This window comes from Alosa alosa, chromosome 1 (genome assembly GCF_017589495.1).
Source record: "Alosa alosa isolate M-15738 ecotype Scorff River chromosome 1, AALO_Geno_1.1, whole genome shotgun sequence".
NCBI lineage: Eukaryota > Metazoa > Chordata > Actinopteri > Clupeiformes > Clupeidae > Alosa > Alosa alosa.
Genome location: NC_063189.1, coordinates 38,422,592 through 38,442,591, shown reverse-complemented (window position 1 = coordinate 38,442,591; position 20,000 = coordinate 38,422,592). Strand labels below are relative to the sequence as shown.

The 20,000-nt window shown below is 48.0% G+C and overlaps 1 protein-coding gene across 2 annotated transcripts in view; it reads left to right on the top strand.

Moving 5' to 3' along the window:
* The window catches only part of ctnna2 (catenin (cadherin-associated protein), alpha 2), a 404,887-nt gene that overhangs the window by 85,547 nt on the left and 299,340 nt on the right, over positions 1-20,000 (top strand). For both annotated transcript variants that reach the window (XM_048246926.1, XM_048246933.1), the window contains one exon: positions 513-779. In XM_048246926.1, coding sequence (XP_048102883.1) covers positions 513-779 — 267 coding nt within the window. The remainder of the gene's footprint in view (positions 1-512; positions 780-20,000) is intronic.

The following is a 20,000-nucleotide window of genomic DNA, read 5'->3' as shown; positions in this document are numbered from 1 at the left end:
GAAATTTTCTCAGGGCACCCCCACACACACACACACACACACACCTCATCAGCAGGAGTAATTGAGGAAAAGCCTAAATGGGAAGTTTAAATAATGTATGTTTGTCACAAGCTCTGCTGTGGCCTAGCATAGCCCAGGTTTCTTTCATGAGCTCAGTAATGATGTGTCATGTGTTGAAATGAACTCTCTTAGTCTGATGATTGCAATGATAGCAGTGGTGCTGATGTTGCGTAACTGTGTGATATCAAAATAACATATTTATATCACAGCACTGCTGATGAGCTGTCTGCTTGTGGGTGTGTTTGGATACTGAATGTTTTGTGTACTATATACAGTATGTGTGCTTCTGTGTGTGTGTGTGTGTTCACTTGTGATTGTGTGTGTGTGCTCTCAAAACTGTTCAGCATGTGACCTCTGAACCTGTGTAGTATATGAAGACTAAGGTACATTATATATAATGGTGATAACTGTGTCTTTTGTGTGTGTGTGTGTGTGTGTGTGTGTGTCTGCAGGAGCTAAAAGACCCGCACTGCCGTGATGAGATGGCGGCAGCGCGCGGCGCTCTGAAGAAGAATGCCACCATGCTCTACACGGCCTCGCAGGCCTTCCTGCGGCACCCGGACGTGGCGGCCACGCGCGCCAACCGCGACTACGTCTTCAAGCAGGTGCAGGAGGCCATCGGCGGCATCTCCAGCGCCGCCCAGGCCACCTCCCCCACCGACGAGAAGCATGGCCACACCGGCATCGGCGAGCTCGCCGCCGCCCTCAACGAGTTTGACGTGAGTTGGCACCAGGCGTTTACTCAGCTCTTTGCTTTGGGTCACTTCAGCATCTTTGACCGGAGGGTTGGCAAAACCTGTGATGGTCTTTGCCCAAATCCTCTGGCATGTATCTTGGTTTGACCATGCCATTGCTGCTTGGTGTGTTGATGGTTGCATGCACTGATAGCATATAGAATCAGAATCAGAGTCAGCTTTATTGGCCAGGTTTGCGTAAACCAACAAGGAATTTGACTCCAGTTAATCTTTGCTCTCAAAGTACAACACTCACGTAATACTCACTTAACATATAAGAATAAATAAATAAAAAACATAAAAGAATACAAAGCAGAACATATTTATATTAGAGCACTGCTCAGTAGGCCTACCACACACATGATAGTAAAGTAATAGTAAACACATGCACCATGTAAACTTGAGCAGCCATGGGACATAAAGAGAGACTGCAATGTGTTCTCAGGGGCCACAGGCTGTGTCCTCAGGCATTGTCAGCTGATCAGACACATAGGAGTGTCTTCAATGTGTGTGTGTGTGTGGGGTGGGGGCTGGTACGTGGGTTCCACTGGATGACCCACAATGTGCTCACAGGCTCTGTCCTTCTGTTTTTGTTCCGCGTGCAGAGTCTATTTGTCGTCAGCAGAGAGGGCCAGGAAGTGTCCACTTCAGCATTTTGTTTTGGCATTATGTGTTTATAGGGCTTATGCACTCTGAAAAGACGCTGCCAGCCCGTAATGACCCCAGTGGCCTGTCAAGTGACTTTGTATTGATCGAGGGACACACAGAGATAGAGAGAGAGAGAGAAAGAGAGAGGGAGAGAGAGTGTGTGTGTGTCGGAGGAGGGGTGCAGTTCTTTCACTCTAGGTTGTTCACTGTCACTGCATTTTCCTTTGCGCAGACATAATGCAACAGAACATTGGTGGTCAGTGTGATTCATATCGACCCCTGTAGAAATGGCCACAGGGTGGACCTGCATTGAAAAACAGAAGATGAAAATGAATCTTCACTAACTTTTCTGTTTTATCTTAATCACCTTGCAATGATTGTATGTGTGTGTGTGTTTGTATTCATGTGCAGTATGTGTTGGTGTGTGCATGTGTGTGTGTGTGTCTGTATTTTTGTGTGTGTGTGTATGTGTGAGAGAGAGAGAGAATATGTGAGCAAGCAACACAGCATTTTCACTGTGGTCAGAGAGGAAGGTATAGAGCACCGATGACCTTTACATGTACTCTTTCTTGACTTCATTAACACTTCTCTCCTGCGGGGTTTCTGGCCTGGTCTGCCACAGTCCCCACGGACACACACACACACACACACACACACACACACACACACACACACACACACACACACACACACACCCTTGCCCTGCTGGAGAGAGAGGGAGAGAGCTCACCAGGAAGGCAGCATTAAACCACAACTTGGCTCAGTTGCTTTGGCACACTTGTCAGATCTGGATTGGAATTCCCACATTCCGTCATCATCTAGTCACTTCACTGGGGCTGCAATAGCAGGATTTTTTTAATTCTTTAAACATGTTACAAACGCTTCACAATGGACACATACTGATTTGTTGTGAGAGGTACTGTCCAGTTTCAGGTTACAGGCCTGGTCCACACGTCCACTTTCACATTATCATCTACAGTTCATTCTTCTACTACAATGTTATATTTATGTTGGAATTAGTGATTACAACAATATTACAACGAAATGTATGTTGAAATTAGTGATTAGGATAACATTCTACTTATTATTGAGTTAGTTATAGAGAACTTGTAGTAATTGTATTGATCAATCATTGATAGTTAAAGAGATAGTAACATTCCAAGTTGGAAACTTCACAGAAACAGTGACACTAGGGTTTTAGATAGACCTGGATTTTAAAGGCACTGACTTGATAATTCACATACATATTTTGATGTTACATACATTATGGCATGTTGTTTGTAAATAGTTTTGAGCAGTGCACTTGTTTTGAGAATGTTTCGGCTAATTTGAGAAATGTATCTAAATCAACTCAGAAAACTGTAATAACTAGAGGCTGCCCCCTAGTGGTGAAATGACAGCAATTACATTCCATCGCTGGCTAAACCCATAGTAGGTACCATACAAGAGAGTACATAGTGTTTTGATGTGATGTATTAGAGCTTTGTACATGATGTGGTAGTCATGTTCCAGTAGCCTGTCACAAACCTGAACTTGCTAGTGTAACAAATGCTAGTGTTAACAGTTGAAATGCTTCTTAGTCTTAGAAAAAAGTCAACGCAAAGCTACTTATGTGCATAGGGAGAATGTGCAGGGAGGGACTTTCTTGGAGTTGTCTGCGTCCGCACACTGGTCCTAAATGTCCCCATTTCCTTCCTCCAGCAGCGTGGCTGCCCAGGGAGGAGTGCTGTGCTGTGCTGTGTGGAGTGAGGCTCATCACAGACCTGAGTGCTGTTCATATGCTCCAAACTGCTGTGCTCTGTAGTCTATGGAACAGGGACCTCATGTGGCCCATTGTGGAACTGCAGGCATGGCCACAGGGAAAGTCAGGAGATTCAGTGGCCGAGGACAGTCCTTGACCTTGTTGATCTGTGATCTGGTCAGTGAATATTGAAGGGCTTTTACATTCAGATGAATGGGCTCTATGCAGGACTCTATTTTGAATTTGCTTCCTACTGGGCAATCAAATTCCTGTTTACACTGTACACAGTAGGCTATGACAGAAAATTACAGATTACTGGCCTGTCAGTTTTACTGTAATATAGTACGCTATATCTAATTGAACAACATAGCTAAAGTTATGTCAGAACAACATAGCTAAAGTTACATCAGCTTGATTAAGGTTAAGAATATTTTAAACCCTTTTCCCCGTTTGCTGGAGAGAGTGGCACACAACATTTTCACAAAGTTGGTCTATGTTAGACGAGGTCCTGAAGACAATGACTATAGAAAAAAAAACATATTTGCCAATGTTTAATGTAAACAGGAAGTTGATATGCAAATACAAGCAAATCCAAAATGGAGTCGTGCATTGAGCCTATGGAGCTGGTGGGAATGGACCATGGAACACTATTAAATCGAAGTGTGTGGCCTCTGGGTCCTTGGTGTGCCCTGTGCACGTCTTTCTAATCCTGCCTCATGAGATGTTGACCTAGTGCTTTAACTGTGTCCCAGGCATGCATACAGAGAAAACATTACAAATACATGCATGTACACTGATGCTCATGCGTACATAGTATAGTCATGCATTTGAACAGTGCTGAAAATCAATGCATGGATCAATGAAAACGCATACTAGTATATTCCATATCCAATACAGATCAGAACATTTGGATCTCTGTGCACACTCTCTCTCTCTCTCTCTCACACACACACACACACACACACACACACACACACACACACACACACACACACACACACACAGAGAGAGACTATGCCAACTCTGGTGCTCCAGAGAAGCACGTGCTGTTCACATTGAGGATTTGTGCTGTGTGGCTGACCCAAGACACTTTAATCAACTCAACTTGTGCTCTCCCTGGCCTATCAGTCAATAATGTCTGACATGAAATACCTCTCTCTCTTCCTCTCTTTCCCTCCCTCTTCCTCCCTCCCTCTCTCTCTCTCTCTCTCTTCACCTTTCCCTCTCTCTCTCTCTACCCCCCCTTTTAAGTGTTCCACATTTTGTTATGTATTAGACTCATCTTAAAATTATCTCAATTAATTTTTACACACAATACTCCAACACAAAAAACAGGTGTTTGGAGTGTTTTGTAAATTTATAAAAAATAAAAGAGCCATTTACATAAGTATTCAGACCCTTTGTTATGACGCTCTGGTGCATCCTACTTCTATCAATGGTCCTTGAGATGCTTCTACAACTTGGTTGGAGTCCACCTGTGCCTAAATGAGTTGATGAGTTGGCCTCATGTCAGTGAAAACCAAGCCACGAGGTTGAGAGAATTGTCCGTAGACCTGCGAGACAGGGCTGTGTGAAGACACAGATCTGGGGAAGGATACAAGAACATTTCAGCAGCATTGAAAGTGCCCAAGTGCATGGTAGCTTAGATCTGGCCGCTCAGCCAAACTGGGTAATCCGGGATGAAGGGCCTTGGTCAGACAGGTAACAAAGGACCCAATGGTCACTATGAATGAGATCCAGAGTTCCTTTGAGAAGATGAGAGAAGCGCAAAGAAGGACAACCATCTGTGCAGCACTCCACCAATCAGGCCTTTATGGTAAAGTGGCCAAATGGAAGCCATTTTTTGCTGGGTGTTTGCCAAAAAGCACCTGAACGACTCTCTTTTATTTTTTATACATTTATAAAACACTGATGAGTCTGAAACATATGAGTGACACATAACAAAATGTGGAAAACTTGAAAGGGTCTGAAAACTTTGCGGTTGCACAGTACACAGACACCGATACAGCCACAACTGCCTTCTCTCTCTCTCTCTGTCTCTCTCTCTCTCTCTCTCTCTCTCTCTCCTCTCTCTTTCTCTTCAGCACAGAGACAGTCTGACAGTATGAATGTGGCTAGTGTGGCTTGTGGCATGCTCATTTGAGATGAGACATTTGAAAACTTCACATGTGACTAATCTCCAAAGGCCATCAGCTTGCTACCTGCAGGCTGAGCTTGAGCTGTTTGTGGCTGCTGAAAATGCCAGTGCGTGCTAGCAGACAGTCCAGTCTCCGGGCAACAATTGGGAGCTCGCTGGAAATGCCCAGGGGTGACATCAGGATTCACAGTGTGTACTGTAGGCATGCAGTACGTCTCCGCCGGAGTGGAGAATGCCAATTGAAAGCAGAATTCTTTGTGTGTGTGTGTGTGTGTGTGTGTGTGTGTGTGTGTGTGTGTGTGTGTGTGTGTGCGTGTTTGCGCGTGTGTGTGTGTGTGTGTTTTGCGGGTGTGTGTGTGTGTGCGTCGTGTGCTTGGCGAGTGTCAGTGTCAGTGTATGTGTGTATGGCGTGTGTGTGTGTGTGTGTGTGTGTGTGTGTGTGTGTGTGTGTGCGTGCGTGCTTGCGTGCGTGTGTGTGTGTGTGTGTTTGCGGGCGTGTGTGTGTGTGTGCGTGCGTGTGCGGGCGAGTGTCAGTGTATGTGTGTGTATGAGCGTGTGTGTGTGTATGTGTGTGTGTGTGTGTATGTGTGTGTGTGCGGGCGTGTGTGTGTGTGTGTACTGTATGTGCGGGCGTGTGTGTGTGTGTGTGTGTGTGTGTGTGTGTGTGTGTGTGTGTGTGTGTGAGTGAGACACAGAAAGAGACTCAGAAGAGAGACTAATGGATTATGTATGTGTAAGAGAAATGGAGGAGAAAGAGAGCGAGAGAGACATCTGACAAATTTTTGATATATTTTAGAAGCTTTTAACTTTCCTCGCTGCTCTAGTGAAGTGCACTTGGCGTGCGCCAAACAGAATAATGCTCTACCTACTTTCTGTGCGTGGACTTCAGGAGAATGAATTCCTTTGAAATGGTCTCTCTCTGAAACACAGTCAAAAACCTCTGCTGTAAGGTCTTGGGGGAATTATTCATCACTGCCCCACATCGTCCTGAGAGGAAGAATGCAGATGTTTATATCCAATGCACTCAGCAGTTTGGCCAAATTACTGATGAAATGTATTACCTGTAAAATGCAGATTAATGTAAGATACCGTAATGTAAGATGTGTTTAGTAGTGGAGTTGTTGTGATTTTAGAGTAGGTAGGGGTGCTGTCGAGCTGTTTGTCTCTGTGTTTATGTTGTGGTAGGAGCTAGGGGAATGTTTGTGCTGCCTCGATGCTGGGTATTTGTTAATGTCCCACCGAGGCTAAAGAAGCAGGGTTTGAGACTGCAGCTTGGCTTTGCTTAGCGACTCCTGCAGAGGAGCTGCCACTAGCTGGGAACAGGTGCTAACAAAATGGGTAAATGGATGTCGACTCCTCTATGCCTGTAATTTGTGTTTGTGTGAAACATCACCATGTTGTTGATGCAGGTGAATAATTCCCTATTTGGGTTGCTGTGGCACAGTCCACAAACAAAATGAAGAAGATGCTCTCTCTTTGCTCTGTGCATGAGCAAAGGACATTTCAACCTACTGCTGGGTCTCAGCATCTCAACCTGCTGAAAAGAGGTGGCAATGAGAAAGTAAGAAAGAAAGTATAAACATTCTTTATTACAACAATATCTGTAAACTTTAACTTAAAATCTTCAACAACCAATACACACACACACACACACACACACACACACACACACACAAATAATATACAATTTTATTTTATTTTTATTTTATTTTATTTTTTACAATTTTAGGCAACCTGACAAAACCGTGAAATGACATTGGGGAGAACAAGAAAAGAAAACTCTTGACTTGAACTCAGGTGCTTTTGAAAACATTCCGTGGGTTTGCTTTTTGCTTCTCTTTTGAATTGAATGTATTTGTGTCCAGTGTATTCAAGCATGGGAGCTGAAGGTGAATGGAAACACTACAGTTATGAGCGAGCAAGCATACGAGCATTCTAAAAAGCAATGGAAGATGATCATCGGAAAAGCAGTCCTGGAGTCAGGCTGTATTGATCTGTGCATATGACTTTGCTTGTGTCTGTTATTTCAATCTTGAAAAGGACAGGGTGCTGTGTGTATGTGTGTAATAGAAGGTCACAAGTAAAGGAAGTTGAGATGGAGTGAGAGAGGGATGGATGGATGGATGGGAGGCAGCACTGAGAGACCAGGGCATTTAGAGCACCAGGAGTAAGGTCGAGAGAGACACTCAGAAGGACAAAGAAAGGACAAATACAGTACGCGTTCCTCGAGATTTGAAGCTGCCTGCTTGTGAAGCTTGGTCTCTCTCTCTCTCTCTCTTGTAAGCAGATCCAGCCCTGCTGCCCCCGTCATAGCAGCAGCAGTAGTAGTAGCAGCAGCAGCAGTAGCAGTAGTAGCAGCAGCAGTAGTAGCAGCAGCAGTAGCAGCAGCAGTAGCAGTAGTAGCAGCAGCAGTAGTAGCAGCAGCAATTAATTAGCAGCACCAGCAATCAGTAGCAGCAGTAGTGAACCAGCAGCAGCAGCAGTGCAGTAGCAGCAGTAGTAGCAGCAGCAGTAACAGCAACAAGTAGTAGCAGCAGTAAGTAGCAGCAGCAGCAGTAGTAGCAGCAGTGCAGCAGCAGTAGTAGCATAGTAGTAACCAGTAGTAGCAGCAGTGCAACCAGTAATTAGTGGCAGCAGTAGCAGTGGTGGCAAGCAGTAGCAGTGAAGTGGCAGCAGTAGTAATTAAGCAGCAGCAGCAGCAGCAGCAGCAGCAGTGCAGCAGTAGTAGCAGCAAGTAGTAGTAGCAGTAGCAGCAGCGGCAATTAACCAGCAGCAGCAGTAGTAACAGCAGCAACGGCAGTAGTAGTAGCAGTAGCAGCAGCAGCAGTACAGCAGTAACAGTAGCAAGCAACAGTAGTAGCAGCAGCAACAGTGATAGTAAGCAAGTATGCTTTCTCAAGCACCAGTGGTAGTGGCAGTGGCACGAAGCAACCTGATGAAATGAAATAGTAGCAGCCAGTGTAACTGGCCAGCAGTGGCAACAGTGAAATTAACAGCGGTAGACGAAAGCAGCAGTGAAGTAGCAAGATGTAAGTAGCTGGCAATTAAGCGGCGGTAGTGGCAGCAAGCAGCGCAACGAAACAAGTGGCGGCAGTGATGAAATGGCAGCGGTAAGTAGTGCAGCAGTGTGGCAGCGGTGGCTTAACCAGTGGTGGCAGCAACCGGCGGTGGTAATAAGCAGTGGTGCCTAATAATGGTGGCAACCAACAGCAACGGCAAGCAGTGGTAGTAAGCGGCAGCGGTAAGCAAGCAGTGGTAGCAAGCGATGGTGCTGTGATGGTAGCAAGCGGCAGCGGCGAGCGGCGGCAGCGGATAGCGGCAGTGGCGGTGGCAGCGGCAGTGGCGGCAGCGAGCACCAGCGGTGGTGGTGGCGGTGCAACGATGGTAAGCAACAGTAAATGTAACCCAACCTTGGTAGTAGCGAAGTAGTGGTAGCGGCGGTGGTGCGACGGTGGCGGCAGTGGTAGTGGTAGTGGCAGCGGCGGTGGTGGCAGCGGTAGCGGCAGCAGCGGCAGCGGTGGTAGCATGCGGTGGTGGCAGTGGCAGCAGCGGTGAGACGGTGGCTGGCAGTAGTAGCAAGCAATGATGAGTACTGTTGTAGCAGCAGCGCAGCAACAGCAGCAGCAGCAACATTAACAAGTGGCAGCAGCGGCGGTGGTGGCAGTGGTGGCAGCGGCAGCGGTGGCAGCGGCGGCAGTGGTGGCAGCAGCGGCGGTAGTACTGTAGTGGTTGTGGGGAACCTGCCTCAGTCCTCTGTGCTGCTTAAGCGTGGCTCTGACTGCTGTGGGCGTACCTCTCTCTGCTCCACAGTCATGAAAGGACAGTCAGAGATGGTTTCCAATAAGCGGGCTGTGGGTCAGTCTTTTCAGGCAGCCCGCCACCACCGCCGGATCACCTGTTATAGGCACCAGGCTGCTGCATCTGACACATTTTCCCATGTTAGAAACACTATGCTGAGCATTTATCACACAGTTTATAAAAAGTCTCTGACAGAGAGAGGCAGAGGGAGGGAGAGGAGTTATGGCTGTATCTGAAATGCAGTATGTGTCTATGTATGAAGAATGGAAAGGGGGGGTATGCAGGGTTTTAAGCTTCACATCAGAATAATTGCTTAAGGAGAATTCGGTGTGATATTGACCTAAGTGTATTGAAACATGATACCGGTGTGAGCAGCTGTGTCTCCTGTAGCCCATCTCGACTTGTCCCTGCACTCCAAACTGGCGCTAGTTAGCCGATACTGTAACTTTTTCCAGTAGTGGTGCTTGACGCCAGGCTATGTACAAATAAATCACTGTTTTACACCCATTCACGAACAATGTGTCTCCACAGCATTGGTGGGCTTCCACAAGGCCCCTGACATTTTAAGCGGACATTGGAACTTTGAAAAAGCACTGGTGGTTTACTTACAAGGCGATTTATACAGACAGTATCTTCCACAGTTTAGCGTTTGCAGCCATCTTGAATTTAGTCCACGATAAATTGGAGCAACGGTAAGAAGAATGAACAGGTATGATAAGGATCAGATTCCAAAAATAATTCAGTGATACATGGTTCGGTTTCTTCCGGTAGCAGCTGGAATCGCCATTCCTCTAATTTTAAGAATCTATTTTACTATCATATATTCGTCTTTAACTCGGCTTTATAATGATAACGTAAACTCGTGAAGACCTGTCTCTTATCGTCTTATGCAAATCTTTCAAAATCAGAACCCTGGCGTCTACCAGTAATGGTGAAGCATAAATGCATGAAGGTAATAAACAGTTATTTATTTGCATGGCTAGCCCGATGCGAGAAACACCACTATTGAAAAAAGATGTTGGTAGCATCGGCTAACTAGCAGCCAGATTTTTGGAGTGCAGGACAAAAGCCGAATGGGGGCATGAGACATCGTTCACACTTTCGGTATCATGTTTCGATACACTTTAGGTCAATATCACACCGGAATTCTCCTTTAAAGGCCCATCCTATGTTGCCGTGGTGACAAATCAGATGTGACTGCTCCAACATCTTTGGTGGCTCTGGGAGGGGAGTATTACTTTTCCGATCCTGGATAACATATATTAATGTCAGTCCTGCCTTTGCAGATTGTCTTTTTGGTGTCACTTTTGGTTACTGTTCTGTGCGTGAGCAGCGCTGGTCAAAGCCTGTCAGCTCTCGCGGCCAGATGTGTTCTACCTGAATGATGAAGGCCAACGCCAGTACTTGATGCTAAGCAACAGGGGGCACTGTTGCTTCATCTGTGCGTTGATAACACTTTTTGCATAATCTCATTTCTCCATTTTGTTGTCCTTTGTGCTCTCTTTTTTATCTTTCTATTTCTCTCTTTCACTTCCATCACACACATACACCCACACACTCACACTTTCACAGGCTCTTACCGTCTCTCTCTCTCTCTCAACACACACACACACACACACACACACACACACACACACACACACACACACATTTTGATTTTCTTTAATGCATCCCCTCAGCTGCTGGCTTTTGGTGAGAGCATGCTGACGTGTTAAATGCGTAGGGTTGTTTAATTGAAGCTGGAACCATAAAGCAACACCTGAGACTTTGAAGGGTTAATGTGACGTCCTTCAGAAGATTCGTACTCTCCTCTCCACTCTTCTCTCCCTCTCCTCTCCCTCTCTCTCTCCTCTCTCTCTCTCTCTCTCTCTTTCTCTCCTCTTCCTTTCCCTCTCTCGATGCTAATGTGCATTTTCTCTGTGGCACATACAGTATTGTAGAGGGACCATGCCAGCTTGACAAGCTTATCTCTCTCTCCTTCTCTCTCTTTCTCTCTCTCTCTGTCCTCTCTCTCTGCCCTGTCCGTTCTTGTCTTATCTCTCCCTCTCTCTCTCTGTCTCTTTCTCTCACTTCCTCTCTCCCACATCTATGTCAGCCTGTCAGAAATGACAAGGACATCGCACAGCACAGGATAACATGACATAGTATGGATCAACTTTCCTTCCTTTCGGTCGATTCTCTAGTGTCTATCTTCCGCGGTCCTTTATGCTTACAGAAATTCTCACACACACTCACATGCAGCAATGGACACACAGATGCACAAGGCACACGCACATGCACAGTCTCTCTCTCTCTCTCTCTCTCTCTCTCTCTCTCTCTCTCTCTCACACACAAACTCTCTCTCTCTCTCACAGAGTGCCGTTTGGTTTGCCTGTGGCACCTTACCTGATTCTGCAGTCGTTTTGTTTCCATATGCCTTTTTTCCCTGGCTTCCATGTGTCTGTCTGTCCTCAGAGATTCAAAGCGCAGAGATCTGTGTGTGTGTGTGTGTGTGTGTGTGTGTGTGTATGTATGTGTGTGTGTGTGTGTGTGTGTGTGTGCGTGTGTGTGTGTGTGTGTATGCAGGTCTCAGATGCTCCCAGTCCCTGCAGATCGCTGTGTTTGTTTGTGGGCTTATTTCCCCTCTATCTGGGCATCTGTGGGTCTGTATTTTGGGTTGCTGCTGCGTGCCTCCCTGTGCGGTTCCCATATTTACGGATGTGGTTGTGTGTTTAAGTGTTATTGAAAATCCTTGTGTGTTTTTGTGCTACTTAGCCTGTTTGGCTCTGTGTGTTTTTGTGTGTTTGTTTGTGTGTGTATCAATGCACATATATGTGTGTGTGTGTGTATGTGTGTGGTTATTCCTGCTTTATTTACTTCTGTGTGTCTCATGGCATTGGCGCAGCGGAATCTATATGGCTTATCCGTTTCTATAGCCTCAGTATTAAACCGTGGCCTGGATTCACACGTGTAACTGGATTGCGGGAGCTCAAAAGCCTGCGTGAAGATGAAGCCCCTGTGAGTCCCTTTTGCCAAAGAAGCGGTGTTTTGCAGGCACCCCCCTCTCCACCCCACCCACAGAGACGCCCGTGTCACTTTCCATGACAAGCCCACAAACCAGGAGAAACACAATGTGGCAACACACCCCTGCTACTATATTAATCGGCACCACAAAAGGCATCTGTCAAATTAGCGCTAATACCTGCTGCGGTGATGATGGGAGGGTCCAGGATCTGTGAGAGGAAATGATGGGACGGCCGGGAAGCAGGATCGCAGATAAATAGAAGGCCCTGGCGCATCGCATCTCCATCGCATCACCGCCGCCGCCACCCCCCAGCATCCATCATCCATCGCACATCCGCATCACCGCCGCCGCATCACCGCCGCCCACCGCCACCGCCACCGCATCGCATCACCTCCACCCGCCCACCGCATCACCTCGCCCGGCTCCGGCGCATCCCTCGCACCATCGCATCGCCGCCACCACTGACCGCCATCGCCAGGCGCCATCGCACCGCCTCCACCATCCGCCGCATCTGCCTCCCTCCACCTCCACCACCCCGCCGCCGCCGCCAGCATCGCCGCCCGGGCACCGGCGCACCATCGCATCGCATCTCCCGCATCACCTCCACCGCTCCTCGCCGCCGCCGCCGCCACCACCAGGCACCCGCCACCTCCACCTCCACCTCCACCACCTCCACCTCCTCCACCACCACCACCACCACCACCACCACCACCACCACCACCACCAACACCTCCACCTCCACCTCCACCTCCACCACCTCCACCACCTCCACCACCACCTCTACCACCTCCACCTCCAACACCTCCACCTCCACCTCCACCACCTCCACCACCACCTCCACCACCACCAGCCCCAGCCCCAGCCCAGCCTGGCGCGCTGCAGAGTGTGTGTTAGCCTCCACCCCTCTGCAGCTCGCCTGGGACTGCTCCTGTTTAGCATCAGAATGAGAGGAGGAAAGAGGGTGAGAGGTAGAGGGAGACAGAGAAAGTGTGAGGCGTGTGTGTGTGTGTGTATGTATTGTAGTGTCAATGATATGATGATAAATGAGTGTGTCTGTGTTTGTATTCTCATTAAGTGTCTGTGCATGTATTTGTGTGGGTCATTGGTCATTGTGTATGTTGTGTCCGTGTGTTCGTATGTGTGTGTGTGTGTGTGTGTGTGTGTGTGTGTGTGTGTGTGTGTTGTGTGTGTGTGTGTGTATGTGTAGACATATGTCTACACATGTGTCTGCACAAGTGTATGTGTGTATGTTAGTGTCTGTGCCATGTTCCCGTGTGTATGTGTATGTTCATGCTTGTGTGTGTGTGTGTGTGTGTGTGTGTGTGTACACTGTACTAATGAGGTAGTCTGGTGTGCAGTTGTACTGTGCTGTGCTGTGCTGCAGTGGGGATCGTGACTGCTGGAGAGGCTGAAGAGGCCCTCTGCCAGGGCAGACAGCAGCAGGGGAACAAGAGCCTCTAATCTATGTAGATGTATTCCTTACAGACGGAGAAGGTCTCGGGTAATTGCTATATCAATCTGTGCACTCCGGTCCTCCTCATCTCCAGCCTGCTTCCTCCCCACTTCCTCTAATGCTCTCTCTCTCTCTCTCTCTCTCTCTCTCTCTCTCTCTCCCTACCTCTCCCTCATCCCCCTCTCCTTCTCTTCCCCTCACTATTCATACATATATACTTATGCATGTAAATGTGACACTCACATCCATATACATCTCTCTCTCTCTCTTCCTCCCTCCCTCTCCCACCCTCTCTCTACCTCCCTCTCTCTATCTCTCTCTCTCTCTATATATATATATATATATATATATATATATATATATATATATATATATATATATATCACCTTTCTCTCTCTCTCTGTCTCTATGTCGTGTCCTCTCCAGCTCTGCCCTTCCTCTGAATCTCACTAGCCCTGTCATGCGAGTGCACACCTGAGTATAGCTGTGGCTGCCTGTGCTGTGTGATGAGAGTGAGAGAGAGAGAGAGAGAGAGAGAGAGAAGAGAGAGAGAGAGAGAAAGAGAGAGAGAGGATGAGGATGAGGATGAGGATGAGTCTCTCCCTCCACAGAGACATCCGCACTGCCTCCATCACTGCACCAGGCTCCTCAGTGGCTCCGACCCATCACAGTCTCTGTGTTCTATCTCAGTGCCACATGTCATACAAGGGGACACACAACCCCAGGCCTAGACTAGATATGCACTTGGACATACAGGCACAAAACACTCACACATACACAGATGTGCACACACAGAGTCACATGCACACATACAATTTCCCCGCAATTTCCTTTCAGGGACGGATATTGGAATCGATCAGTACAAACACACACACACACACACACACACACACACACACTACTTGTTGATATGAAGTGTTGTGGCAGCAGGTGGAGGGAATTTGATGTGATCTGGTGTGTGTCTGGGTCAGGTGGATATCATCTGTATCTTTTCATCTTTGCAGTGGATAGCTCTGTGGATGGATGCTGTCCATCACATCACAAACACATTCCATCTTTGAGTGTAAGTGCACCTTGTAATCTTGTACACCAAAAAGGTTGGTTGATGTGCACCTGTGGTAGTGTAAGTTAAAGTGTGTCAGTGATCAAGAGGTGGCCGATTTTCCTCTGGCTTCTCAGGCTATACCCGCTGCTCCCTGGGATATATTAACCTCATTCTGGCCTTGTACTTCTTAGCCTGCCATGACTTAAAACACTCCAAGGAGAGGTAAAGATAGAGACAGAGAGAGAGAGAGAGAGGGGTAATGAGTGTGAGAGAGATGGCCACAGGGAAGGAAGTGGTTCTTGGAATGCCAATGATTGTCTTCCTTTTGACTAAAGGATTAGCCATTAGCCTCCCAGCACACATGAAGAGAAAGCAATCCCGCCGAGCCTGCAACGGAGCTGCACCTGCAGCTGGCCCACCAACACGAGCCTTAAGGGCTCCGGTCAGATCCCTGTCCTCCACCGGATCCATATCGAATTACAGGGTCAACATGCATGCCTTTATTGGGAAAAAACACAGCACTGAATCCATATTATTGATTAGCCGTCAACATGCTGTCTGTGATTTAATATCCGACTGTTCCGTGAGTGTTAGTGTTTATGCGTCTTCCCTGTATCAGTGTCAATGAGTGAAGCAGCAGTGGAAGGTTACGTGTGTGTGTGTGTGTGTGTGTGTGTGTGTGTGTGTGTGTGTGTGTGTGTGTTTTATGGCGGTGCATTTTGCAGCATGGTTGAGGCTCAGCAGGTAAAGACTAGGGGCCTTCTTTCAAGGTCCAGCTGAAGCCTCTCGGCAAGCCCCCGGTGGATGGAACCTGCTGGTCAGGTGGCAGTGCATGAGCCCGATTGGCTGAACTGCTGCTCGCCAGTTCTTCATCATCCTTTTCTTCCCTCAGACCATGCCCCATGTCCGACACGAGAGGTCGTACTCCTCGTCAGACGGCCGTGGTTCCACGTAGAGCTTGTTCTTGAGTGGTCGCACTCGCTCGCTCGCTCGCTCGCTCACTGGGCCGCTGCAGCCCTCGAAGCAGAGCACTCTCACTCACGTGTGTGGGACAAGGAGAAGTGGAGGACGACGGCCACGCCACTATATTGTTAGATCGCCCATTGAAGCGCGCCGCACAATGGTCAGACTCGAAGCGCAGCGGCCCAAATGAGCACTCATGCCAGAGACGGGTGGACAGAAGCCCACCTTGTCATGTGCACATGAGTGCAGTTGCATGTGTTCTATTTGTTGATGTGAGCCTGTGTGTCTGCATGCTCAGACACATGCGCATGGGCCCCCCTTTACTGGTGCGGTGACTTTGAAGTCCTTCCCTGATCCACACGACTGCACAGCGCAGCCGAGTGCGGCACTTCCTCTGCTTGGCATTCACAATCTCTCCGTCGTTTTTTCCTTGCCTACAGTGTGCGAGGCGGTAGGGTGCTGCACCTCTGGAATGGATGCTGATGTCTTCCCCTTCAAGGTTTAGTGCCTCCAGGTCAAGGTCATCTACGCCCTTCGAAGAGCACGGAACACCCAGCCGAGACCAGCCAGCCGCTCACACAGGCCAGAGAGAGAGAGAGAGAGATGATGGAGAAAGAATACTGAAATGAGACAGAAAAAGGAGTGAGACGGAAAGATGCACAGAAGAAAAAAGAAAGAAAGCGAGAGAGAACAAACAGAGGCAGATGCACTGAGCTGGTGGCTGTCTTCTGTGTTGGTGCAAATCCCTATTCTCTTGGCTTCTCATGCAAAGCTTCTTTACAAAGTTTTGACGGCAGTTCCGTGCAGCGTCCTTGCAAAGGCCCAGGTAGAGAACATCTGCCGCCGCTTGGCCGAGCGCTACGCTATTTTTGAGGCGAAACCAGCAGGCGAGATTACCAACGCTGCTGCAGCCCCCTGTTTTATCTCTGCATGCCTAAGCTCCTTTTCTCCAAGTTAGATCACAACGGCAGGGCCGTGTTTCTTGTCGCCGTAAACAATATTAACTTTCCTCTGTGTTTGAAATGCGTGGCATCAGATGCTCTGTCCTGTGTCAGAGAACAGGCATACAGAGACTCTTTCCTTCTGTCTTTCTCTTTGCCAAATAATATATAAATAAAATGAAAATTAAGCTTTATTAGTCATAGTCCAATGCAATGGGCCCATTTCTCATACATGGATTAAACCTAGTCTTAGACTAAAAGTCATAGGACTAGCCTAGATGTAAACTGAACCGAGGTGTGCTTGTGTGTGTGTTTCAACATGTGCTGCACTCTCTCTCTCTCTCTCTCTCTCTCTCTCTCTCTCTCTCTCTCCCATGTCTCTCTGATGTCTTTATAACTGATGCAGGTAAATGTGTTGTGTGTTGGAAAGGTAAACATCATCGTTTCTGCTGCTCACTGCACTCAAGGCAAGGTGTTGTATTTCGCTATGTACTTAGGGGGAAATGCTTGTCAGGGAGAATGATGAGTTGTTCCTGTCTTCTGTGACAGCTTTTCTTTCTCTGTCTCTCTTTTTCATAAAGCCTTCTTCCCTAACAGCAAGGCAGCATGAGACTGAACACAAGACTCATACCCATGTTCACTATGTTGTCCGTTGAAAGCGCTTCCTTTCGTTTGTTTGATTTTAGTCTATTAGGCCCCTATTTCGTGCTGGCATATTGTCTGATGTGATGTCTGTGGACAAATGGCCCAGCTTCCTGGAAAGGCCTATTGCCTGGTGATGAGGACGTCTTTGTGAAAGGGTGAATGATAGCATAACAATAGCGCAGCTCCATTGGGCCGGGCTGGTCTCACAATGCCTGCTGGCTCTATTCAGAGAGAGGCTGCAGAGAGCTGTGTGTCTTAGGTACCTGGCCCTCGGCTGTTATTGTGCTTCTGGATGAGTGTCTGTTTGTTTGTTTGTTGTTGTTGTTGTTGTTGTTCATGTGTACGTAAAAGTGATGTGAAATGCATGTCTGACTGTGCTTCGGTATCAGCTTTCTTGCCTGTAGGTTTGTGTTGGTGGAGGTTTCACTGGGTGTTATTGTTATGCCTCTGTGAGTGAATGTCTACATTTGTGTGTGTGTGTGTGTGTGTGTGTGTGTGTGAGTGTGAGGGCCAGATGTACGTACATTTGCGAACGTAGCGTTATCAGCGCCATGGACACACCGCAGATTGCGAGCGCTGTCAGACCGAAGTTTCCGTCGTATTTATCAATCGTTCAATCCTTAGTGTAAACTGCGCCTTTCTCTGCCCTTCTCCGCCCATAAGCATAATTCTGAACGTCCACAACTGAATGGCAGCCTACAAGCGCAGTTGAATGAAGTTAACTGATGACAACATTAAAAAGAATCAAACGTTTAGCGATCATGAAATAATACCATACATGATAAGATGTCAACAAGCAGGGAGATAATGAAGATCAGTAGTTCTTCTCAAACTACTTGTGCACGTAGGCTATGGGAGATTGGTCAAATCTAGCTAGTAGGAAAGTTTAAGTGAATGGCGTGAAAGTGAAAGTAAGACATCACGAAAGGCCAGCGAAAGTTAAGGTTGCTTTTGGTAGTACAAATATTTTCACCACAAAAAACTGGTGTTCTAAATAGCGATTCTGTTGTCTTTGAAAAGGTTCTCTTATTGGACGCATTGAACTGCAATGTGGATTAACACCTGCTTTTACAAGGCGGAAGTATTTAGGAAGCCAGAATAGGCGGCGCTTTCAGGAGCAGTCTTTGTACATACCGCCAGAATACATAACTAGCTCTTTACTCTTCCCCTCCCATCTTTTACGCTTAAACTCCCACTTTCCCCTGGATCCTCCCATGAATGCATATGCATGACATGACAATCGCAATCTGCCACTTTCAGCTCCCGCGACAGGCAGTTTGCGGCTTTTATCATTGCGCCTGTTTGTACATACCGCATAATGATTTTACACGACATTCGCGAAACAAATACGCCTGAAATGGGCGCAAAAGCATTAGTACATCTGAGTGTTTGTAAAGTGTGTGTGTGTGTGTGTGTGTGTGTGTAGGTGTGTGTGTGTGTGTGTGTGTGTGTGTGTGTGTGTGTGTGTATGTGTGTGTGTCACTAACAGCCAGTGGGCATTACTGTATATGTGCAATGTGGTGACATGCACAGTCAGGTGAAGGCCTTTGACGGTCTGCTGGCGTCTCTTTCTCTGGCGGAGGGTGGGTGGGGGGGGGGGTTGAAGCGGAGCGCCGTCGGGGTTATTTGCGCGACTGTGGTGCGCTGCCGCTTCATTGGGCTGTCACAGCGGGATAATGGAAAGCGCGGCTGACGGCCCGCGGAATCGGGAGGGAAGAAACGGAAAACTCGAGCCCATTCCCAGCCGGAGCGAACCGGGCCTGAGGAGCGCTGGCAGACGCCTGGTGCCCGCACGACTCTCTCCCCTTCACCGCTGGCACCGCGCTGCTGCTTTGGCAACAGCGGAGACAGATATGCTGTGTCATTCCGCCGAAGTGTCTTTCAAGCCCCTGAACACGACACTTAAAAGAATGTGAGCTGAGGACTGAGTTCAAACTCGACTGAGTTCCTTTGACGACCCTGATGTGTCTCTGCCATGTGAAATGAAAAGAGGGGGTAAAAAAGGAACCTTCATTTGGCATGTTACAGACTGTACCCAAGTGGGTGGCGTCTCTGTCCTTGCAATAATCGTCACAGAAATAAGTCCTCTTCTGCTTGCCTGGAGCCCTCCATTGAGCCAATTTGCAGGACAAACAATCCCATGCTCCCATTAAAGAGCATGAATCTCCCATGAATAGAAGAGCTCTTCCCTTGAGTGCTGAGCCACAGAGGAAGGACTTCTGTCCTCCGATCGGGCCCCTTGAGAGGGCCAAGGAGGCGATGCACTGCTCCTAAAGGCCCCTTGAGAGGGCCAAGGAGGCGATGCACTGCTCCTAAAGGCCCCTTGAGAGGGCCAAGGAGGCGATACACTGCTCCTAAAGGCCCCTTGAGAGGGCCAAGGAGGCGATGCACTGCTCCTAAAGGCCCCTTGGCCCCGTCTCTCTCCCCTCTCCCTCTCTTGGTCTGGTGTCTGTCTGTCTCCATCTCTGTCTCCCTGGCTTTGTCTTGTGGCTGGGGCTGCTGGATGCTCTCTCTCTCTCTCTCTCTCTCTCTAAGCAGTCTTGGCTGGCTCTCTAAAGGTCTGACGGGCCATGGTGCCAGAGCAGTTAAATTAGAACTTATGGAAATGATCTTTCCCACTGCCAATATCCTCTGGCAGCTCTTCCACCATTTCTCGCCGGGCGTGCATGTGTGTGTAAATGTGTGTGTGTGTTTGTGTGTGTGTGTGTGTGTGTGTGTGTGTGTGTGTGTTTGTGTGTGTGTGTGTTTTCTTAAAAGCTTCTGTAGTTAAACCTCCAGACAGAACCAACAACACAAGGCTGTCTGATGCACCATGCTGAGTTGACCCCTGG